This window comes from Columba livia, chromosome Z (assembly GCF_036013475.1).
Source record: "Columba livia isolate bColLiv1 breed racing homer chromosome Z, bColLiv1.pat.W.v2, whole genome shotgun sequence".
Taxonomy (NCBI): Eukaryota; Metazoa; Chordata; class Aves; order Columbiformes; family Columbidae; genus Columba; species Columba livia.
Window position 1 is genome coordinate 44,801,979 of NC_088642.1, and position 24,466 is coordinate 44,826,444.

General features: G+C 42.7%; 1 protein-coding gene across 6 annotated transcripts in view; it reads right to left on the reverse strand.

The window, feature by feature from the left end:
• Positions 1–24,466, reverse strand: part of ABCA1 (ATP binding cassette subfamily A member 1) — a 122,902-nt gene that overhangs the window by 61,991 nt on the left and 36,445 nt on the right. For all 6 annotated transcript variants that reach the window (XM_065045662.1, XM_065045661.1, XM_065045660.1 and 3 more), the window contains 4 exons: positions 21,911–22,057; positions 16,367–16,460; positions 13,170–13,311; positions 12,179–12,300 (listed from right to left, as the gene is read on the reverse strand). In XM_065045662.1, the coding sequence (XP_064901734.1) occupies positions 12,179–12,300; positions 13,170–13,311; positions 16,367–16,460; positions 21,911–21,976 (424 nt within the window). In that variant the 5' untranslated portion in view covers positions 21,977–22,057. The remainder of the gene's footprint in view (positions 1–12,178; positions 12,301–13,169; positions 13,312–16,366; positions 16,461–21,910; positions 22,058–24,466) is intronic.

Here is a 24,466-nt window from a genome sequence, read left to right on the forward strand (position 1 = left end):
ACATTATACCCTGGTGAACAAGCAGATTTTAGATATTTCAAAACATCGTCTCAGACACAGTAAAATACACTTAAAAAGAAAAAATCAATATATAGACTGGAATCCAAACACCATGGTCGCATCCAGCCACATACCACTATTCTACTGCCAAATACTGGTATTGGCATACAAGGAATGACATTATGCTATTAAAAAGCATGAAGCCAAACAGAAATTGGAAGTGTGAGCTGTGACTAGGAGGACCCCAGCCAGAATTCCTAGTACTTGCTCAAGTGACCTTAAATTCAGGGGAAATTCAAGTCACAGAAAAAAGCAGGACTGAATATTTCAATCAAATGACTTAACTAACAGGAGAAGGGTTTTCATTGGTTGCCTACATGAGCATGCATCTGGGAGACTGCTGTTCAAATGCAAACAGAAGACACCCATATCAGAACCATTTCTAAGTCCCAAAACAAGCAGGCAGAACCACCTAGCAGTATTATGCTACTTGAAACTTATCACAGCACCAGCTGTCCAGTTCAAAAGTCTTCATCCATGAAAGTGGCATGTAGTGATGAAGCTCAAGGAAAATGGCAGGCAGAGCTGCCCAGGATCAAAGTACCCTGACTGTCCTGTTTTGCCTTGCACAGAAATGCTGATGTGAAGGGAAAAAGCCACCCTCCCTTGGGTGTGTAGCGTCACCCTACCATGGCTCCCTTCATCTCACTCGTCACAGATTCAGGGAACTTGACTCACATCTGACTTCTTTTAAAATTTAACATGATATGAAGTCTGCAGTCAGCAGACCATAGTGGCTCTCGCTTCCCCTATGTTCATGAAGATCTGTCACTTCCAGATTTAGTGCCAAGTCCTACTGCCTCTCATCTAGCACACAATAGCAGAAGACACCTCCAGAAATAAGGGTCAAACCAATCCAAGAGATAGTAAATACTGCTAAAGATGAACATGGACGAGGCAATCATTATAGTCCAATTAGTTTAAAAAGAAACACTATGTACTTACACTGAGACATATCTACATAAATTATTTCAGCCTCATGAGATTGCTCCCTATGTTTCAATTTAGTCAGTCATTGGAAAGTTATCCTTATGGACATAAATTTGGTTTTGCTTTTGAGACTCAAGTCCAAACGAAGACAGAAGGTCAAAGGGAAATCAAACTTCAGCACTGAAACAAGAAATAAAGTTTTCTCTGCCTAGTTTAGGGAAACCTCTGCAACCACTCAGCCCCTTCACTAGTATAGATCAGGCTGTTGAGCAATAGCACTCCAAAATAGTTAAAGAATTTTATCAATCTTTGGGAAGGACTGAAAAGCAGACACTTAGTATATCTGGATTGCTCAAATTCACATAAAGTCTTGGCTAGATATCATGCCTCTTGCATCCTAAGTGCAACACTTTGCTGTTCACATTAGGATGCTCCCAACATCTGTTGGATGCATCCCAACGACTGTGCCCTGACAGTGTGAGGAACTCATCCTTCAGGTCGGTGTTCTTTTGGACTGTCAGTATACTAACCATTCCTCCTCTACAGTATTGACATAACTCGCTGGCTGAAAATATGCCTTCAAATACCTGTACCAGTATCAGTGTTCCCCGTGTTTTACATGGAGGTGGAGGACAGGAACATTACCAGTAGACACAGAAAAGAGCAGTGCCTCTTGTTGCTTTTGGAACCTGGTCCTGTGTACTAGAGTCCCAAAGCAGCACAGTTAACCTGAAGAAAATTGAGTCAGTAGTGCTGGAGAGGACTACTGCATTATTTATATGGATGCATTGGTAAAATTCTTTGCATCATCTTCAGGTGTCAGCAAGGCATTACATGTCAAGGAAGAAAAGGGACCAGGTAGGTGAAGACACTTGTGGTCTTGAAGGGCTGCCTCACTGTCTTAACTTTTCTGTTCTCTGGCTTTACAGCACACTTTTCCCCACATGTTGGGGAGTGGGCAAGTATGTGAACAAGCAGGGTATCTGATAGCTGCTGACCATGTCATCACACAGCTGTGCCTTTGCTATGAGGAAAGTTATTGGGACAATGCACATTCATGTCTGCATCTTGTCTCAAGTGAAAAAGCACTTTTTTCTACTGTGCTGAAGCAGCATTTTGTTGGGTGGACAACAGCTGCTGCTTTCCTAAGCAGCTGGTTGGCCTAAGTCAGAACAAGCACTGAGACTTGAGATATTGCTCTTTTTGCAGTAAGCTGCCTTTGTTCCATCAGTAAATCCCCTTCTGGCATATATGTATGATCAGTCAGCCTCAGATATGGTCCAGTTATGTTTCAACTGCACTTGCTAAAACAAATGGAGACCTACAAGGAAAGGACCTCCTGAGATGTAACAGTTTATGGTTAAGTTCTAGCTGTGTATAGTCATGCAAGTCTTCTGCCAGCATCAACCAAAAATGCAAAGGACTAACTCCAATAGTTTTTGTCTCTGAAGATATACATTTAGAAGAACAGAAAGGTTCAGGGATGTAAAACAAAACAAAACCAAAACACACACACACACACCAACAACAAAACCACACAAACCCATCCTCTCAACCCACCATCAAAAAAAACATGCACAAAAAAACCACTACACACCCAAAACCCAACTCATAACCAAAACACCAAACCAAAACCCACAGGAAAACGTCTTTAATAAAATAATTTTAAAGGCATTTTAAATAAAGATCATTAATCTTTTGTTGCACCATCCTTCAAACTAAAACTGAATTAGAAGGGGAAGGAAACTTTGGCTACTTACAGAGGACGTGTGTTGCAGATCAGCCTGAATCTCCTCCACATATAGCCTAGTGCTGCCAGGTCAGCATAAAAAAAAGCAGCTAGGGCATGATCTTCAGCTAATAGATGAGCTACATTCTACTAAATTTTCAGAGCTACACCAATTTTTCATCAGCTGAAGATTTCACGCCACACAGGCATAAGCAATATGTAGTTTTAACAAACTCAGTTTATTATTAACACTTAGCTAATACATGTGTACTTTTTTAATGCTACAGCTTTTGCATTTAATTTCAAAGGATTTTTCCAGAATTTTCCAGAAACAAAACACATGCAAAGAATGATGCAAACAGAAAATCTGTAACCTAAACTAAAACTGCATTTCAAACATGACACAACCACTACTGATAAAAAACAGCAACACCAAAACCAACCCTAAGGTTGGAAGTAAAGAACACTGCAGTTTGTTGAAGCTGCAAAGAAATATAGCAACAGGTGGCAGAACACACTGTTTGATTTTAGTCAGGATCCTGACATTAACACTTACTTATTTTACAACCAAAAATCCTTAAATAGAACAGCATCTGTTTCCCATGAAAAAGGCTGCCTACAAAAATTGAACTTTGATGAATTTTCAAAAAGCTCAGTCAAGTGGTGCTCTCTTCTCTTGCCTGGGTAAAAATGAACTTTGATTCAACATAAACAATATTTCAAAGCCATCCCTTTTTACTACATTTTCACTACGTTGAAAACTGCCACATCCTAGTGTTTCAGAATGAGGGCTCCAGTTCCTTTGTAGCTGTTTATTTAGCTCACAGGAACACTGTAAAAATTAAGTAATACCTGAATGAAGATAAAAAAAAAGCTGAATATTACCTTGAGAGATGCAGCAGGTCGGATCCAAATTAGACACTCTGGCCTCAGTACCAGGTCAGATATAGAACTGGACACAGCTTATTCCAAATGTGGTAATTTCACAATCACCACTCTTGTGAGAGCTCAGCCCCATAGAAATCCCCCAAGAAAGTAGAACTTTTCACCAGAGGACAGTGGTACAAAGTTCCTAGTGGGCTACTAACACCAAGCTCAATGTGAAAAGTCTCTATCTCACTCTCTCAACCAAGCTCAGCCTGTAGCTTAAACGAACCAAATGCAATCTTTCACAAGTCAGGCCATTTATTGAGATCCTGAGATCAAAAGTCACTTAGAACATATCGACAAATTGTGTCAAGAGTAGAAAACATAGAAAATAAATGCAAATTGAAGTTAATGCTGAGTGTAAGTTTTGGCAACATAATGCTGATATTAGCAAGCTATACTAATAAGGTTGTGTACAAAAAGAGGGAGGCAATAGGAGAGTGTGAAAGGTTTAATTGTTTACTTCACACTCTCAGTTTTATTTGCTGGCTCAAAATAAAAGACAGTGTCGATAGATGAAGCTGAAAAGTTTCAGGAGACTAAAGCAAGCACCCATAACTTTTTAACACTGCCCTGCTTCTGCAGCACACGCCGATATTACTTATACTGTGATAAGCACACTAATTCTTCTTTTATCATTGTGTCTTTAGCTAGACAAGTTAACAGCAAGATAAAGATGGTGCATTTAAGGTAGAATAATTTGGTACCTGTTGCAATAGCTGTATTGCTAATTGTAGATATGGGCACTGCTGGCTTCCCCATGTGCAGTCAAACAATTAGCTGGCGCCATCGGGTTAACTGGTCTTAAAAAAACCAAATTGACGCTACAAACCAATGCTGATATGCTTGTTATTTTCCTTGTATGTTTTTAAACAGTGTTCAGTCTGTGATAGGATTCTTAGAAATTATTTTCTCAACCTCCTGTCACCTAGTATAGTGTAGACACTACAGCAAAGCCAGATTTAATGTAACACTGCGTAAGTTCTTTTCAATCCTACTCTCAAAGGGATATCGGTCTTTTGACATCCATACACATCCATATCCACAGCCACATCCATACACATCTACCTATAATCCAAGCTGGCACAATTCTAAACCTCCCACTTCAAAGGCATCTCAGCAAAAGGAAGTTCAGACCCAAATCAGGCACCAAATCCCAGTTCTGCAGAATCAGAAGTCAGCAAGGTGCATTATGCTGTACCTGTTTATCCACCTTAACCTCCAAGCAAAGCCATGTAATAAGAATGTAATAAGAATGCTGTTTTAGACAATGAAACCTCTGAAAGTTCATGAGAAACAGGTATGAATCTCCTGGTAATAATTTTAATGCCACAGAAGACCTTTGAGCCTAAGACTCTATCAAAATCATTTTATTACTTTATTATTTTATTACTTTAATCTAATCTTTGTCTTCCTTTGAAGCTTTTCTATTAAGGAAAGCAGAAGTGGACTATTGAAAGTGGTAACTGTGCAAATGTCTAACTCAGCAAATATCATGCCACCTCCCTAATAAGAGCTGCATAGCTAACTGCCCAACGCACAATGTGGGATCCACGCTGTCATAAGAAGTCTCTTAACTGTCAGGACCACATTTTCAGCTTAGGACAAGAAAAAGTAATACATCCATTGGATTCGCACAAGGACTTTGTCCACTAAGGGAATTAAAAGTGACTTTCCAATAATGTTTTGGAGAGGTTTCTCTAGAAGATTTGCTGTTGCCTGCACAACTTCCCTTCACTTAGCAACACCCTCCCAAAACAAAACAAAACAAAAAAAAAGCACACCCCCCCCCCCCCCCCCACAAAACCCACAAAAAACAACCAAACAAAAAAACCCACTCAAGTCTGTCCCTGCTCAGTGACCCAGCGATTTAAAGAAAAAGGCGAAAGTGCAAAAACTGCCATGAGTACCTAAATCTCTTTAATTGCCTTATCAACATGGCAGACTACAAAACACTTTGTGCAACTCAAGTACCCAGTACTGGCAGCTTGTTCCACTTCCCCACTCCTATGTGCTGCATCCAACCCCAACAGAAATGACACTGGTTCCCACACAGTCCCAACTCCCCTTCCTGGCTGGATGCTTTGGGCTAGGAAGCAGCAGCAGCCAGGAACCCTGAGGAGCTCTGCTGAGGGCTAATACAAAATTAATTCCTCCTGAAAACACTATGGTAAAGCTGACTTCCTATTTGCCCCATGAGTCAAGATCTCTGGAAAGATACCAGAGCAGTGTTTCTGGCAACATTTTCCCCATTCTAAAGGAAAGGCAAGGACCTGCATATCACTATGGAGTACAGTATCAGAAAATCCAATTGTGTATTTACGTGCACCTGTGCAATGGCAAGAGTGCCGCCCTGACAGAGTTGGTGTCTGCTGGTGTTTCCAGAGGTGAAGCTGACCTGGACAGATGGTTTGCTAGTCTTCATTCTAGCCTGTCTGGTTTGTGCTAGGATCCAAGGAAAGTCAGGGAGGAAACCAGCTTAATTAGGGAGAGGTAGGCAAGTTTAAGAATGAATTCTAATGTTTAGCTTGAGGGTATGTGGCCATTTTTATTAGGGAGAAGACACTGAGGAGTGAGTTACCTATGACCTTAACATTATTTAGCAGATATTGTTTCCTTGAGCATCCTGATTATCATACAGCAGGACACATGCCACTAGAAAGCCTCTCCCCAATCTGCTCTTCAGCCCGAGCCCTCCATCATTCTTTACCTGTCCAGAGGGACCTGCACAAGCTCAAGAAGTGAGCCCATGCAAACCTCGTAAGGTTCAAAAAGGACAAGTGGAAGGTCCTACACCTGGGTGAGGGTAACTCCTGGTATCAGTACAGGCTGGGGGCAGCCCTACAAAGAGGGACTTGAGGGTATCAGTGTATGAAAAGCTGGACATGAGCCAGCAGTGTTCACTCACAGCCCAGGCCAATCATACCCTGATTTGCATCAAAAGCAATGTGGCCAGCAGGTCAAGGGAGATGGTTCTGCCCATCTGCTCTGCTCTGGTGAGACCCCACCTGGTGTCCCGTGTCCAGCTCTGGAGCCCTCAGCACAGGAAAGACACAGACCTGTCGGAGAGGGTCCCAAGATGATCAGAGGGATGGAACAGCCCCCCTTTGAGGACAGGCTTAGAGAGTTGGGGTCGTTCAGCCTGAAGAAGAGAAGGTTCTGGGGAGACCTTAAAGCAGGCTTTCAGTACTTAAAAGGGGCCTCTAAGAAAGACAGGAAAAGGGGTAATGGTTTTAAACTAAAGGAGAGGAGATTCAGGTTAGACATGAGGAAGACATTTATTTACAGTGAGGGTGGTAAAACACTGGAACAGGTTGCTCAGAGAGATGGCAGATGCCCCATCCCTGGAGATATTCAAGGCCAGGCTGGACAAGGCTTCAAGCAACCGGATCTTGTTAAAGATGTTTCAGCTCATTGCAGGGAGGGAGACACGAAAAGACTTTTAAAGGTCCCTTCCAACCCAAACTACTTTATGATTCTATAAATCAAAGTAGCACTATTAGCACTGACCAAACAGGCTGCAAACTCCTTCAAATCCCAACATCTGTCTGTGCAGCAGGGTGCAACGTCAGCAGAGAACACCACCCAGCTCATGATTCTCCTACACCATGAGTGATACTAATGCAGCAAACAACTGGGAAGGGCAGGGCAGGTGTGCAACAATCGCCTAAGAAACTGCATCAGATCTTAGGCTATGTTTGTTTCCCTCTGCCTGTTTCATTGTTCTGTTCTTGTTTAGCTGGGTTGGTGTCAAGAAAAATAGAAACATGGCAACTGGGATCACTGAAAACTAAGAGCAACAAAATAAATACCAGCTACACTGGTTTACATGTGCAACTGCTAGCAACAGCCAGAGAAGGTGGCTTTAATTTTTCCTGTTGATTTATTATCCCATGGTAATGCATAACGAAGTATTTGGGAGCCCTGTAGAGAGAAGGAAGAAATAAAGTAAGTGTGCTTCAGGGCAAACAGCAACCTGTATCTCCACCTTTCAAAACACGAAAAAAATTTATTTCTTGCAAACACTTTATCCTCTGCTAAAATGGCATTGAGGACTATTGCAAATCCAGTGCCTGCAAGCAGTGAGCCAAACCTACCACAGGTGGCAATGCCAAAGGCCATGTCACACTCTTTGAAGTGCTGTCACTAAGGTCTTTGTTCTGATTTGTACTCTGCCTTATCATGAGTGCTGAAGACCTTGGTGAAGTTGCTGGACAGAGATGTAACAAATGCTGGGAAAGAGAGAGCACCTGGCAACTACCTGTAAAATTGATTATGTTAAGGTACATGTGTGCCTGCACACAGATTTAATTGATCAGGGGCTTGCTGAAAATGGCCACAGAAACAGCAGCATCCATCTAGCATGACAGCTGCCTGTGTTGAACTCTGTCACACCACCAGGTGGTACTTCATCCTGGCCAGGAAGGTGCTAAATTAAGCAAGGGTGGGCTGTTCCCTAAGGATAATCTTTTTTCCTCCCTTTACCTCAAAGCTCTTCTGGAGCCCAGAGATGGAGTAAACAGGAGTACTCAAAATCCTCCTGGGCAAACAGCCCAGTAATCAGGCATTACCTTCTATCTCATCAAGAAGTGACTGAGATACAAAGCCTGTTGGCATGGGTGCACAGCACTATCTGAACAAAATCATAGTGTCCTACCTTGTCTTTAACCAAGACAGACCTTGCAGACAACTGTGTAAGCACACTGCCTCCCTTCCCTAGGGTTCAGCACTTGCCTAATTTGAGATCAGACAACAACAGTCACACCTTGAACATTAGTTTGTGAGGGTTGTTTTAAAGAAGCTTGAAGTGAAAGGACTTTGGGAAGTGCTTTCTAAACAGATTCAAATATCTGAAGCCAAATACAAACACACATGCTCTGCACGACTGGCATAAGAACTAAATCCATACTACATTTCCAATTGGTACACTAGTAATGGAAGATCACCTCCTGAAGCCTGTTTCAAAGCCCTGAGGCATCAGTAAGAAGCATGTGTGGAAGCAGGGCATCACACCAGTGTGACAGGGGATGAGGGAGCTGCACAGACTCCAGTACAGCCCACATCATGGAGCACATGGTCCCCTCCCACTGGGGAAACACAAGCTGTAAAGCTGCATTTGTCTGCAGCACTGATTCACACAGCTTCAAGTCCAGGCCAGAGCTGGAACAGAGGAGGTATTACAAATGTTTTCAATTATTAGCTCATTAGGTAATTAGCCCTCCTGACAGCTGAGGAAATACATGTATAAAAGCAGTTTTTTCAGGTTTGGAGGTGTGCTTACATCTGATATTTGCTCTTACTGTCATCTTAGGTTCCCAGAGTAACTAGAGGAAATGCCCCAGAGAAGAAAGGATTTACACATTTCTCACACCTCATTGTCAATAGCAGCTGAAGGGTTGACCTGTAGCTCCCTTCCTTGCACAGGAACCTAAGCACTACTAAGCACAAATACATTAGTACTTGTAAGATTAGAGGATGCTGTTTCATGCATGCTGTCAGAGAATTAATCAGGCAGAGAATTAATCAGAATGGAGTGGGCAGCAGGGACCCCCAAGTCAGAGGCTTTGTAAATAAGCATATCTTGATAAGGACAAACAGGCTTTGTTCCCTATAAGCCTTACCAACAATGGGCAGTCTGTTATTCTAAAGATATAGAGACTTGGGTTTATTATGCATTTGAAATATTATAGAAATATAACAAATATAACTTGTATAGCTTATTTTTGCAGTTGGTCTGTTAGTCTTTATAATGCAGAGAAACATGAGCCTTCTGACTTTTGACTTGTACAACACCCGCTATGTGAAACGCTTCTTGGAATCACTCCTCTCCCTCAAACCTTCCCAGCAATGACAGCTTCAGCTTATGGCTTTGATAATTTTTTTGTAAATGTCAATGTCTGTTGGTGGCTGTGTGTTTCAATACAAAACACCAGCATCTGCTCTCTTTGGAACAGTTAACTTCCAGATACTACTGTGGGCACAAAGCATAAAAACCAGTAACAACAACAACTGTAATTCTGACAGAGAGAGCTTGTTACCACAAGGCCATCAAGTCATACCAAGGGTTCCAAGAGGTCCATGAAAAACAATATTAAACCTCTCATTGGGAAACTGCCATCCTAGCTCATTTTGGTTGTGTTCATTACTGTAGTTGATGCTGGTGAGGCCCCACCTTGAATCCTGTGTTTAGTTTTGGGCCCCTCATCATAAGAATGACATTGAAATACTAGAGAGAGTGAAGAGGAAGCAATGAAGCTGGTGAGGGGTCTGGAGCACAAGTCTGATCAAGAGTGGTAGAGGGACGCGGGGCTGTTTAGCCTGGAGAAAAGGAGACTGAGGGGAGACCTTATCACTGTCTACAACTACCTGAAAGGAGGTTGTAGCATGGAGGGTGTTGGTCTCTTCCCCAAAGTAACAAACGACAGGACAAGAGGAAATGGCTTCAAGTTGCACCAGGGGAGTTTTAGATGGGACGTGAGGAAAAAATTCTTCAATGAAAGGGTTGTCAGGCATTGGAACACGTTGCCCAGGGAAGTGGTGGAGTCACCATCCCTGAAGGGGTTTAAAAGGCATTTAGATGTGGTTCTTAGGGACATGGTTTGGTGCTAGAGTTAGGTTATGGTTGGAAGAGACCCTCAGGATCATTGAGTCCAACTGAAATTATTCTGTGATTCAATTATGTGTCCATCTCTGTGAAAAGGGTTAATTCTGCAACCTTTCTCCTTAAAATTGCTGTAGATTTAGGTAAAAGCATGACAGTGGCACTTACCAGTTCTCAGAGCAAGAAGAAAGGAGCCTGATGGTACAGACACTGAACCAAGCAAGGAAGGGTATCCCCTTAATATAAGTAGAAGTATCAACTAATGCTCAAAGAGTAAGTAGACCACATTATGACCTACAGATCTGATCACATGAGGATTGTGCACAGCCCTGAAGGGGAGAGAGGAAGGTTATATGTCTAAAACAAATCCCTTGTACAGTTTGTGTCTGTATATACAGTCAACACACATCTGCCAAACTGTCACTAACAATACAGATGATTTCAAAGTGACCTGCAACGTACTGAGCAGCACAGGAAAGGATGGAAAAACACCATATCTGCTTTAAAAGTGTGCTCAGGACACATCAGACATGAAATTGTTCACATCACACTAGAGCCCACCTGAGCCACACTGAAATGAAGAGAACTATGAAGAATCACAACTGTAAAGCCAGGAACAGCTTTCACAAAACACTAAAATACCATCTACATGCAAAGAGCTAAATGTGCCTGGATAGAGGCTGTAGGTAAAGACACTCAATGACTGTGTTCTCTGCTCATGTTCAATAGACACATGCAGCACTAACGTAGCAGCCAAGAGAAGTAATCTTTCAGAGAAGAGTACCCCAAAAAACTCTTAACAAGCTGCCATGTCAGAGAGACCTGGCAGTCATAAGGGACCTGCCACATTTCCCAAGACTGAGCAGAGCTGCTTCCTGTCCCAGCTCTGCTGAAACCTTCTTGTGTGGTCTCACACTAGTTACTTATTCATCTGCATGGGACAGGAAGGCATATCAGGCCCCTCACACAAACTAAAATTAGAAGGATGCTTATTTTTCATGGTAAATGGGGCTGTGCAAGCCCCCAAGACAAACATTTTCTTTTAGACCCTGCCATTCAAAATCCCACTAGCAAAGAATGAAGTATCCTACACCCAATAGTCATACAGTCATACAATAAAACAAACAAACCAATCCAGACTCAAAAAACAAAACAAAAACCAACCAACCAAAAAAAATAAAACCACAAAAACCAAACCACACCAACCAACCAACACACCAAGCACCACCCACAACACAAAACAAGAAGAGAAACTGAGACTCCATTTTCAGATCATAAGCTCTTTCTACAGTGGCTATCCTGGGACAATCCAAGGAACTCAGTAGAAAACAGCTGTTAATGCAAGGTCAAACAAAGTTACATTGGGAACTGCCAGGCATTTGAACGCATTTGAGATGGGGATGGAGAGGGTCACTTGCTGCCTGTAAACTGAGTCCTCTTATAAGCACAATAATTTAATAATTTTGAGTTTGTAAACTGGTGGCAAACATCAGCTTTTCCTCATTTGAGCTCTTCCAGCACACCTCCCTCTAGAGCTCAGGTGGGCAGAGCACTAAATTGTAGCTATATTGCATTCACTGCTTCATTGACTAAATGGCAAAATAACTAGTATTTTCCAAAAAGACATACTACTTGGACTCCTTCGAGAAAAACAGCATTTTGACTGACTGAAGTGTGCTACAGATTATAATTTCACATCCAGAACAGTTACTACTCTTGGCATTACAGACCATCCCTTTTCCACCAAAGCAGATAAAGAACATACAAGGCTCTGACACAGGAGAGGCTTAAGGTTCTTCTGGAGAATTCATGAGCAGTAAATTATAACCACACACACTTCCATTACAGTACATTTCAGAAACTTAGACACATGCAGAATTAACTAGATGAGAAACGCCAGACATAGGTTGCTCTTTCTACCATGCTGTTACCTAAGCCAGAGGAGTTTCCCAACTTGCGCAATTTTCCCAGGACCTTCTGGACATCCTTTATGCTTGTGTCCTGTTGGCTGTACAAAAGCAACCTCTTGGCATCTGAGAACAGGCGGGAAACACTGGTGACAGGAAAACACAAAAACAACTAGCAGTCATCATCTCTGTGAGCCAGCATCCACAAGACACTTCTACATCCCAGTTCCAGTCATGCCACTGCCCTTCCAGTAGAATGAGCTCTTTCTACAGTGGCTATCCTGGGACAACCCAAGGAACTCAGTAGAAAATGGCTGCTAATGCAAGGTCAAACAAAGTTACAATGCGAACTGCCAGGCATTTGAAAGCATTTGAGATGGGGATGGAGAGGGCCACTTGCTGCCTGTAAACTGCGTCCTCTTAGAAGCACAATAATTTAAGCATGTTCTTGCTCCTTTCAAATGCTTCTCTAGATTGCAGACACATTTTACTCTGCATTAAGCCTAACTGGTCGGATAGCATGAATGCATCAAGCTGGGCAGGGTGTAAGGAAGCTGGTCATTAATTGAGCTTTCTGCAACACATTAGCCAGTAATAAACGACAAATGTCAGGAAGTATCCACCAGATGTGCTCTGCAACTGCCTCTCACTCTGCACTGTCCATCTCAGAAGTCCATTAACCAGGAAAAGAGGCTCTCTGAGAAAAGAGCTTACACTTGGTCTTGTTATAGGCCAAATTCTGAACAAACAATAAGAGAATGGACTAAGACTTCACCCAGGAAAATCTTTCAATTTGTCAAGGGCTTTGACTGCTCTGACTCAGGGATACTGCACACCTGTTAGCTCTCTGCTAGCCCCTCTGAACGTGGTAGCAGGAGAGCCTGGTACTTCCGTGGCAGCAGAAACAGCAAAATCCTCAATTGTGCAGGGCTACAAAACTAGCTGGTGACTTCCACATATCTCTTTTCCACACATTCCCCCAAGAAGGGAGATGAGTAAAAGCAGGCATACTCACATGGAGGCATTGAAGTTTCCAACAATACCAGGGGATTCTCCAGGAGTTGGGTAGCGGAAACAAGGGTTGTTTGCATTGCAGATGATCCCCTGTATCCATGGCAAGGTTCCTGCTGAAGGCATAGCTTTGTTTGGGAAGTGACCTAGAACAGAAACACAGGTTTCCCTCGTACAATCCCACACCCGAGGTGAGCCATCAGGCTGCTTTCTTCAAACAAAATAACTTCCACACCCCCTCCCACCCCCACTACAGAGAGGAGCACAGGAGATGGTTATGCCCCTTCCTTAATATCTCACAGCTACTCAAAGCAGCTACTCAAGGCTTTGGCCATGAGATGCACATTATTCCCTCTGGTGCCCACCTCATCCTCACAGTGTGCCTGAAATCACAGGGAGGGCTGGCTCCCTACCTCCACAGCCACAATGGAGGTACCAAAGCCCTGGGAAGGAAAGAGGTCAAAGCTGCTGAATTACAGCAAGGCTGGAAAACATAGGCAGCTGAAGAAAGGCAGGGAGTTTATTAGCCCTCTGTGGAGAAAGCCAAGGGCCCTGTCTAGGAGAAAAGTGAAGGAACCAAAGTTTCATTGTTTCCAGTACCCAGGGGACTGCTTGTTCCCAGTTCTCTGTTTAAAATAGAAAAGCTATTTACCTGAGCTCTTTGGCTTTTGTTTCATTTAGTATTTTTGTTCTTCTTGGCCAAGGGTCTTAGGAGTCAGGGTGAAGAGGAAAAATGCTAATACTTTCTGATTACTTTCTTAAAATTTCCCAGAGAATCATCTTCTCTCTGCTCCATGCCTTTTATTTTGTATGACTAAGAATCTTCTCAAATAATGTCTTAAAAGCAATACAAAACCAGAAAGGGTGCACAAGGATTCTTGCTAACTTTTTACATACAGTGATACATGCAACAGCTGCTTCTCAAGGAGTAAAGCAGGAATCTGCCATTTTTTAAGTCAGATAAGTCACACAGAAAACAGTGTAACAGCACCCCATTTCCAATTACATCGCAGCAAACATCTAGCTTTTCAGTAAATATTAAAGTCAGATTTTGTCAGTTTTGTGGGTTTTTTTTTCCTCCAAATGAAGTGCATTTTGAATACCTGAAAGGGTCACAGGAACAAAAGAGATGTCAAGCTCAACAAGATGCAAGTCAGCAATCTTGCTCTCAACAGCCATTTAAGATGTCTTCTCTGGCTGGTCTGGTGAAAGCCATGTAACTATCACTTAAGAGCTAGCAAAATTTTCCCCCATGTTTTCAGAAAAATGTTACTCACACTAGGCCAAGCTGATAGAAATAAAAAATTCTGATTGGTAAGTCTGTCCACAGAAACAGCCCAATTGCTGGTGATTCTTCTCAAACAGGAAAAGAGAACTGACAATCTTATCTGCTTGTTGAAAAAGACCATGCCATTAAAACACTGAAGCTATCGGGAGGCTACGAAGCACTTTGTGTGCAGCACTGTTGCTGCTATCATCAGGCATTACCTGCAAGTGTTTTCATAACAGCAAAGAGCACTGCCACTAGAGATAACAATCCTGTTTCCCTTCAGGCATCCCCAGAGTTACCACAAAGCTCATCAGGAACTCAAGGTTTCTTTCTTTCTTTCTATGTCTGCTCACAGCTCAGCAAAAAAATGTTCCGCTATAAAACATGTCTGTATCTGTCAGCATATGAGCGAATGTTCAATGAAACCAACCCAGACCTACCCATTCTCAGACGCCTTCAGAAAAATGGAGGCGTTAGCCAAAAAAGTTGAATTAAAAGGTCACCAGATGCTCTACAGTCTACAATTCCTGATGACAACTCAGAGAGAAGGTAGACAAAACAGCAGTCAACACAACTGGGAAGGGAAAAAGGGCTGCAGACTAAAGACTCAAAACTCTGCTTGTGACACCAGGGTGCCAGAGCAAAGGATTTACAAGAAGGCTAATTACTAACAAGCCTAATCTAAACCACTCTATGAAAAGGCAGTTCTTGCTAGGTTTGAATTTACATACAACACTGCCACAGCTGAAACAAATTACCATTGAGGCCGCTAGTTATTTATACCAGCTGAGTAGACTGCTTATTGTTTCCCTTGCTTCTGTTCAGCTTCATATCCATATTACAGGGTATCTCTCCTAAACACCACTGTCACAGTCAGAAAAGGCAATTCAAATGTCATGCAAAATATGAGTTTTAATTTAGGGAAGCTTCAATTACCCTGCCAAGCACTGCAGAAAGCAAGTTAGGCAGTACATGGAACCAGCAGTATCCAAAGTGTAATGGGAAGCTGCAAACATTAACACTTCAGCTTTGAAAGGATCATTGTTAGCTTGAAAGCCTAGTAAGCAGCATAAAACGCCCCAGCTACCACAAAGAAGCACAGGGTAAGTGCTGTAAGAGCTAGTTCTTTATTCAATTTTAAGAATGGAACACTTCAGAGTGCCCTCCAGAATCACACTGTGCTGACCCTTAAACCTTACCTTGCACTAATCAGGCAAAGGAAAGATAAACAAAGAGCTCTTCCACAGTCAGCTAATTGCAGCATGAGGCTGTCACCAACCACAGTAAGACAAGGCATGTTGCAAACAAGTAAGTCATGCTTCCTAAATCAAATGGCAACCAACACAGAGACCTAAGAATCATCATTGCAAAGCAAGAATAAACATCCTTTGAAAGAAAAGTAGAAATGTGAGTATTTAGGATGTAAAGAGAAAAGTTCTTCCCCATAAATGTATGACTGTCTAGTGGTTTGAAGGAATAGAATTGCTCTTGTGCTTTCTAATGTGATACATTAATCCACATTGGTGCCTGAAAATGAAATTGCTTTCTTACAGATCTGAATGCTGTTTTCTTTTCATCCTAAATTACATACAGATTAACAATGAGAAATAAGATTTGGGTTCTGTGTGGGTTTCGCAGACTTATCACAATTCTACAGCAAACTCTTGGCTAATACATTATAAAAGGAAAAAAAAAAAAAAAAAGAGAAACAGCAAGAACAACAGGAACAACGTACAGTCCTGGAGCAACATTAACGTGTCAAAACAGAGTCCTCAAGGTGGAAGGAAAGGGGCCATTAAAACTTCCCTGAAAATTTCTGATTGAAACATGCAATCACTGTTCCTGCTTTTTGCATCTTGCCAGCTGCATTACTGCCTTCCAGCCATGAAACAATGACAACTTTGGGTGCAGTTGCTTTGTTTGGTACTTACATTCATGCTGCTCGTAGGGCGGATATGAAAGTCTTACAGAGATCAGGATGAAGAAGATAAACAGAGGCCAGGCAACTTCAATCAGCAGTTGGAACTGGAAACAATAAAGACAAAGTATTAAAATTCATCATCAAAATGCAGGACAGGACAGAGGTTCCAGGACAATTCACTTGTAAGCCAGGACAGTTTTGCAAGTGCTGACTCACTCTCCCTGTGCATTCCATGACCACAAAGTTTGTTCCTCCAGCTTCAGAGGATAATCTGCAAAGAATTACAGGCTTCTCTCATTTATACGTGCCAGCTATGGGACTAAATTTGATGTGCTTAAGGGCTATTTTTGGCTTCTTTTTGAAGTTCTTTCTTTCCCCCAACTGAAAGAAACCTCCCACTGAATCTTCACAAGGAGAGTTTTTGGCCTCATGTTTTAGAGGTAGTGGGAAGTACTTGCATACCATTCTCATAGAAAACTATTGAGCTTCTTCTACCCTAACATGTCAGGCAGGAAAATTGTGCCAGCGTATAGCTATGCCAAATCTTTTTACTTCAGTGCTGCAGAAGTATATTGGTATCAACAAATCAGAGCTTCTAAGATAAAGCTCATACCTAATTATTGTTTTATTCTAACATATGTTTGTTCGTGCAGGTAGACACCCGCTAGTCAAAGGTACTCACAGACAGACAGTGTCAGGTAAAGAGATCATGAACAGACTAAACAAGAATATAAGAGAGGCCTGCTATTAAATAAAGAATACTTTTTAGACAGGGAACTGAAGTACAGAAAAATGCCCTGAGATGTGCCATGTCCCACAGAAGCATGTGGACAATGCAACATTTCGGTCTAGACCTTCTGAGACATCTGAGGTTTCCCAGGACTGAGCTTCACCAGACACATGCCTCCATTCCCATCCCAGAAAAGCTGCCTAAACATGTATTTTAGGTTAGCCATGAGGCAAGGTAAAACTGAAAACTTTTTATGCTGCTGTGTCTTTATGTTTTTTCTACTTTGGGAGAGGTAAGACAGAGTGCTTTTTTAGTCAAAAAAACAAATATTTTCCCTTTCTTTTCTGGAAAACCCCATCTTTTCTAATAAGATGTCTACATCATTCTTATTACAAGACAGATAGGATAAGACCAGCACCCCAGTGGAAGAAAGTATGCCCGCACACACTATTAACAGCTAACATTAGGCTCTTGACACTCAGTGCAAGGCACTCCATGCAGACTTCGAGGTGAGACTTCTGGGTGATTACATCAAAATAATCTCACATTGTAAAAACAGTGCATTAAAACAAATGTCATTTGATCCAGTGGAGGAAACCATCTAGGATGGCTCTTCATAAATACCCTTAATGGCTGATGTTCAACCAGACGACAACCATACCCGAAAGACACAAATTGAGCGTCAGGGTCTTCCAGGCACTCCTGGTAACACCACCAGGTACTGCAGGGATGAGTTCCAGACACCTTTTCCCACCTGTTATTTTCATGCAGATACTGTATGACTACTGGATGAGAAACTCTGAGACAGTGCTCACAAAGATACCAGGAAGATGCCTCAGTATCTTTGATGTCTGTTTTTACAACAGACAATGCAGTTGCAGCATACACACAGCCATTAGCAGCAACAGCTTACTTCTTTCTGCATTAAAGAGTGGTCTGGCTCCCAGAGGTCTCAGAGCTGGGACACTGACAACTTGTCTACTCCTTTTTTCAGGATCCCCTTGCAGCTGCTACCAGGACAGCATAGCACAACTTTTCTTCCTCTTGACGGAAAGGCAGCTTGTCCTGGTTTCACAGTCATTTTCTCCACCATCCTCCATGGCCATGCTCTGACACACATCATGGCCCTCTGCTATTCTGGTCATAGGCAAGGTGCACACACCCTGAGTGACTGCCACCACACTGCTTGGGAAAATGCAATATTAGCTGGCTTGTAGAGGCTTCTTGGGGTGACTAAGGTGGTCAGATAGCTTCTTGCAGCCCTGCAACTGCTATAGAACCAGCGAGAAAATGCCACCCTCAAGATGAAGCCCTGGCTTGCTTGCAGAAATATCAGCCCCAGACACACAATCCTGGAGTGGACAGTAGTGCCCAAATGGCCCCACTGTTGAAGGCGGAGCCTGGCCACCTGCACACATAGCTCTTCTTTTGCATGCCTGATTATTGTTAATTACACAACCACAAATGTGGGCTGCATGCAGAGCACTGTATGCCTCTACACATGCATGTCTAACTTTGCAGATTGACAGGCTCGGGGAGGACAGAGAAAGGAGGGATGCACTGTTAGAGCTGAAGACTGCTACATCATGGCAACCACTGTAATGCTACTTGTGAGAGTCAGCTGGCAAAGTCAGCTGCACCAAAGGCTTGCATGGGGTCAAGCTCAATGTGTTGGTAGCATTTTAGTAGGGAGTTTGGATTCCCTGGCCAGACTCTTGTGCTGTTCAACAAAACCTGAATTATCTTCCTTTTGCTCCTAAAGCTCAATAGGTTATTTCCCCTACTGCTTCCTGACCTTCCTGTGACAGTGCTTTTCATCCACAGTAACCTTTGCAGAGAAGAGCACCAGGATACTAAATGGGCCATGTCTTATTCACATTCATAGTAAGGAGATACTGACGAATCCAGTCTCCTCGTCCACTTCTGTGCTGCAACTGTCAGACCAGCCTGGTAAGTAGCTAAATGAATCTTCAAACCTCTAACACCTCTGCCACCCAAGTTCCACCTGGAGCTGAAGAAGGAACATCCCATTTGCATACAGCAGGTGAATTCAGAGACAGCACCTGGCCAAGCAGAAACTGCTCCTAATTTTACCTGAGGCTAGGCCCTGAATCATGTCCAATTCACATCAGCTAGCCAATAATGCAGGATACCATTAAATAGAGACCTACACTATGTCAACAGGAAATCTGTTGACCAAGGACTAACAAAACTATCACCTCATCTCACTGTCAACCACCCTCCCCACTTCTATGGTCTAGTTTCAAAGCAGGGAGCTACCAGCAGCTGACCAGTTTCTCCATGCAAGATTGAGGTATCTCCTCATTTGCAACACAGCAGGGAGAGAAAAATATTTTTACACAGTGACCTCTGAACATGATTTTTCTTTCCTTCTCTCCCCCTGTAAACTCTTTTCCCCCTACTCTGGTGCTGTTGGAATTTATCCAGTACAAAGTAACACTTGAATTGCACACGTCAGGCTGAGCTTTGAACCCAGCTTTCGCAACACAGCCTGAACTCGCAGCAGCCAAGGAAATGGTTTGGTGGGAAGCAAAGGCTAGCCCACACTTTTTGTGGGAAGAAGAGTAAGCATAAAACTATTTCTGGGCTACATCTTCACTAAGTACAAATGGGAGAGGGTCATCATCAGCACACCCAGCCCAAGGACACTAGTCTCCTAAACATAAAGCAAATAGATTAATGACTGGGAAGCCATGACAACAGCAAGGTGAGAAAAGCTGTTTTGCTGCTTTTCTGACATTTTCTGTTAAGTGGCCTTCAACTCCTGACATCTTCAGGTAAAGCTGAAATGGGAACTGTTAATAAGCAAAACCCCACAGTGATAAGAACCCCACAAAAAACAGACAATATCTTGGGCCTTCATTGGAAATCAACTAATAATATCACTGTTGAACAGAGACTGTGAGTAGTTCTCATGCCTTTTGGGCTACATGACAGGAAGCAGAAGTTGCCAGAAGGTACCAAGAAATAGCAGAGCAAAACCAAGATAATGACAAAACTACAAGTGGTAAGATCTTTTTCACCGAGATGCACTCAGTCAACTGCATTATTGTGGCACTGCCGAAAGACTTGAATGCAACTCTGCTGCCCAGCAAGCTAGCCTACAGCTACCTTGAAGGGGCATTGTATGCTAGACTCAGACCTCTTCAAGTAACCTTAAACATGATGCATTATTTTCTGAAGATCCTGACAAAAACGTCATCATCCTCAGTGTAAAACTCAACTCCTCTGAAATCTCTTATTGGTTTAACCAGTTTAAGCATTGCTCCAGAGGACCCATATACGTCCTAGAATTCTGCTAGTTGCTAATGGTACTTTGGAAGAGGTCAAGAGTAAGATATCTAATGGCAAAGGAGAAAGAGACAGTTTTCAGCTCCAAGAGCCTAGGTTACATGGGCAATATATGAGAATAGCCTATCTTTTGGAGAGTTACGGCTAGCTTTGCAACGGCCTTCCCCCATCCCATTGCAACATTCTTCTAAATTATAAAGCTATTCACAGCTTAGGATGCTGGCCCATGCATACAGAGATCAGAGAGCCTCACTTTGTGCAGGTGACACAGCCCACGGCCTCTCAGCCAGGCAGTCCTGTCCTGGTAGATCACAGCTCTTGGGCTAAGGACAAAAGCATGCAAATCACATAAAAATTCCTGCCATGCCTGGCAGCTCTGTAACCATAGAGGTATAAAGAAAAAGGCAAAAGCCACAAGCCCCTTTTGTCCGCTTTTATTTAAGAATGTACTAATTCCAGCTCTGAATTCACTGGACACAAGTCCTACGAAAACAAGCCTCAGACACCTAAGCAAAGCCTTTAGAGACTGTCTCGAATGGTGAATATGATAGCCTCCCCTCCCTTGTGACTCCGAGCTTCTAAAAGAACCCAGACCCAACGAGCTGGCAAACACCCTGACATTTGGAGGGTTCAGAAAGCTTATAAGAGAGACCACTTTCCAGCACCACCTCCATAACTCACGTTCCCTTCACATTCCCTGGTCATACCTTCTCAAGGTCTGATCTAACAGGACAGATTCTCTGTGCAGGCCTGCTGTATAGGACATGCCCTCATCCACCACGGTTGTCCTCTAAAGCCCTGCATGGAAAGTAGCCGGTTTTCTCTGGCTTTCAGCTGTCTGCAGGAGTTACAGCGTTGTGTGAGGTCTCACTAATGTAAAGGCAGAGGAATTTTAAGATTCATAGTGGATTCATGCTCCCGTGCCTTTGTCACCACAAGGAGAAACTCTTGTTGCATATTGGCTATCTGAACAAGTATATTCCCACACTTCTAACAGATAGTGAGGCTATCACTTAAATTAATCAGAACATGCCTCGGCAGAAAAACAGTTTCCTGAATTTGTCTCCATGCCAATGTAAAAACATGTCCCACATCAGTCAATTAAAGTATACGTCCTGTTGTAAAGCTACACAACAGGTTTGTGTTTCTCTCCTGATTGAAGACATTGATGATTCCTGCTATTGCCATCACCACTTCTGCCATTAGGAAATGGCAGAATTTTCTTGCTGTTGTTGCAGCATTCAAAAGCTTTTAGACTTAAGCATACACTCCTGCAGCCTGGCAATGCCCCAGAGAGCCATGCTCTCTCACACTGAGATTCAGGACAGAAGTCCTGAGCACCTTCAAGTCCTCTGGTTTCTGTCCACCCATCACTCTCTTCAATTTGAATCAGGTCTTTCCAAAGACAGACCATTCACTCTGCTGGGACCACTAGTGGTAAAACATCAAGATACTTGAAGAGATACAAGGCTACAACCCACACCTCAAAAAAACCCTTTGGTTAATACTTACAGTCTGTCTTCTTCTGTAGGTGAAGTTCTTCCATAGAAGCAATCCCAGCTGTGTCCAGAAAGCCATCTTTCTTCAGCAAAGCCTACCAGCTTCCTTTGTGCAGCAGCAGTGGCAGTACACAGCAGAGATCTTGTGGCTGGGCATTAACTAGGAAGTGGAAAAAAAACCCCACACAGTTAAAAGGGAAAAGCTGCATCATTCAGAAAAGGTGACAGGACAGGGAAAGGCAGAAGCTGCACTTGCAACCCCATGTGACCTTGCAGCCCCCCTTGGCTCTCCCCACCACTGCCTTGTTACTTAATGCACTCCAGCCAAATATCATGGGGCTCAGTAAGCTCAGATTTAGACTCACTGTCTCTTCCCTCAGAACTCCAAGGCACAAAAGAATGCAATACCCGCAGGACAGTATTCTTCCTGCCCAAAAATTCCAAGATCAAGAACAGCCCAGAAAGAAGAAAAAAATCTTAGGCTTTTAAAGCTGATTTAGAGACTCCTCTGAATGAGGCTGAACTGTACACTTTTATTTTTTCTAAAAAAAGCTTCTTTCCATATTTACTTTTATAATGGTGAAAAGCCTGCTGCCAAGTTAGCAAAGCCTTTGTTTTGAAGTCCGGTCAGCATCACCAATTGTAGGAGAAAATGCTATGCACTTAAAAGGCAATGGAGATGTCCATTTCCTTGAAGATGACTAAGACTGACCCTGCAGCCATTCCTATTTGGATAAAGTGAATAGAAAATTGCGGTTAAGTCAATGTTCAGGCCTTGCAACCACCTGGCCTTCAACACTGTTGTGAGTTGGATGCATTCAGTATGCACCCCGTGAAAGTATGAAAAACACATTAATCTCTTTGGTGGCTATTAATAATAGCATGGTATAGGCTCAGGTACACACACACTTCCAGGAAGACTCAATCAAATGGAAAGGTGAGCCTAAAGTACATTAAACTCCATTAAATCTTTTTTTTTCCTGAATTAATCTGGCATAGATTAATTTACTTTTGACTTTAAGCCCACTTCAGGTTAAGAGTAGTTTCATTCTGAGTAAGTGTCCACACAGGAATTTACTTAACAGACATCAAATCAATTCAGATTTATGTATTTGAACACACTTTGTTGACAGGCTCAGTGTTAACAGGACAGCTAGCAGCTGATCTAAACACACAGCAAGAGAACCATTCCCTCCAACATCTGCTAAATGGGGAACACATATGCTTTTGATTCTGCTGTCCCACATACCAGTATACTAGCCTTGTGGTTCAGAATTGCATGCCTGATTGCAAACTGCATTGAAAAGGTTCCCAAAATCCATAAATGTGCTAAGAACATAAGACTTTATCAGGAAATGCTCTGATCAGTCCTATGCTGGAATAAGACTAGATGATAAATGGCAATTCTGGATGTGAGCTTTAAGTTAATGGACTCTTGTGGCCTTTAAGTCTCATCAAAAACTAAATTCCATTATTACAATGACTTGCAAATTAAAAACTTGTCTCTACAAGAAAAATCCGTACCGTGACTAACAAACAGACACATTACACTGAGTTCTACAGATAATTACACTGTAGTATCTCAACAGTGCTTCTTGATGCCAGGACAGAGAAGCAAAGAACAATAACAAATGCCTACAAAATCCTACAAATTAAACCTCATGTCAGCATTCAGGCAGCTGAGTATACAGTCAGCATATGCTCATTAAATTATGCTAGGTACTGCTGTAATTAACTGACATGATGTCTATAGATGCTCCTTCACAGAGGGATACTCAACTGATCTGAGAGGAGAGCTTTCTTCCCCTGCCCAGTGCTTCCTGCTGGTTGGCACACCCTGACACTAACACGTTCCAGCTGCATGCACATCTGGCTGGCAGATACAGATTTACAAACACACTCAAAGTGAGGCACTTGACAGGCTAACACCACATTCACGATAGGGAAAAAACCTGCCCTTTGTGGGCAATCTCAGAGGACGAACCCCAGCTGCTGAGGACTGTGCACACACAATCCAAAGCACACCTTTGCTTGCAGGTTTGGATACAGGGGGCTTTGCAGCACTTTTTGCCCAAGTCCAATCCTGCAATCACTGGACAAGTTTGGCGTACAGAAGTAGAAGACAGGAAGGGACTGCACAGCCTTCTACAATCACTGGTAGTTATGCAACAAGTCTTCACAAGGGTGTTCAGAGTACCCACTCCACATTCCCCCTTCTACAATACTGCCAACTCTCTGCAACAAACTTACCTTCCAATGCTCTCCAGCAATTACAGCTAAATATCAAAATCCATTAATATAAAGTGCCACAGGAAGAGTGCAGGAAGGATCCCAGGGAGAGACAAAGAGACCTTTGGAATTCTTATCACTGAGAATTCACCCAACTCCTCTGCCTGCACAGAGGCAGAAGAAAAAAAAGAAGCAGTCTGGGTGATGTCTGAGCTAACCATGGGATAGATGGTATAATCCATGTCAGTCAAAACCCAGACATTGGTCCCTTGCAATTACAGTCTGTCTGCAGGATCCAGAACACAGAAATATTGCTAGTGCAATGTGAACCCTGCAAATT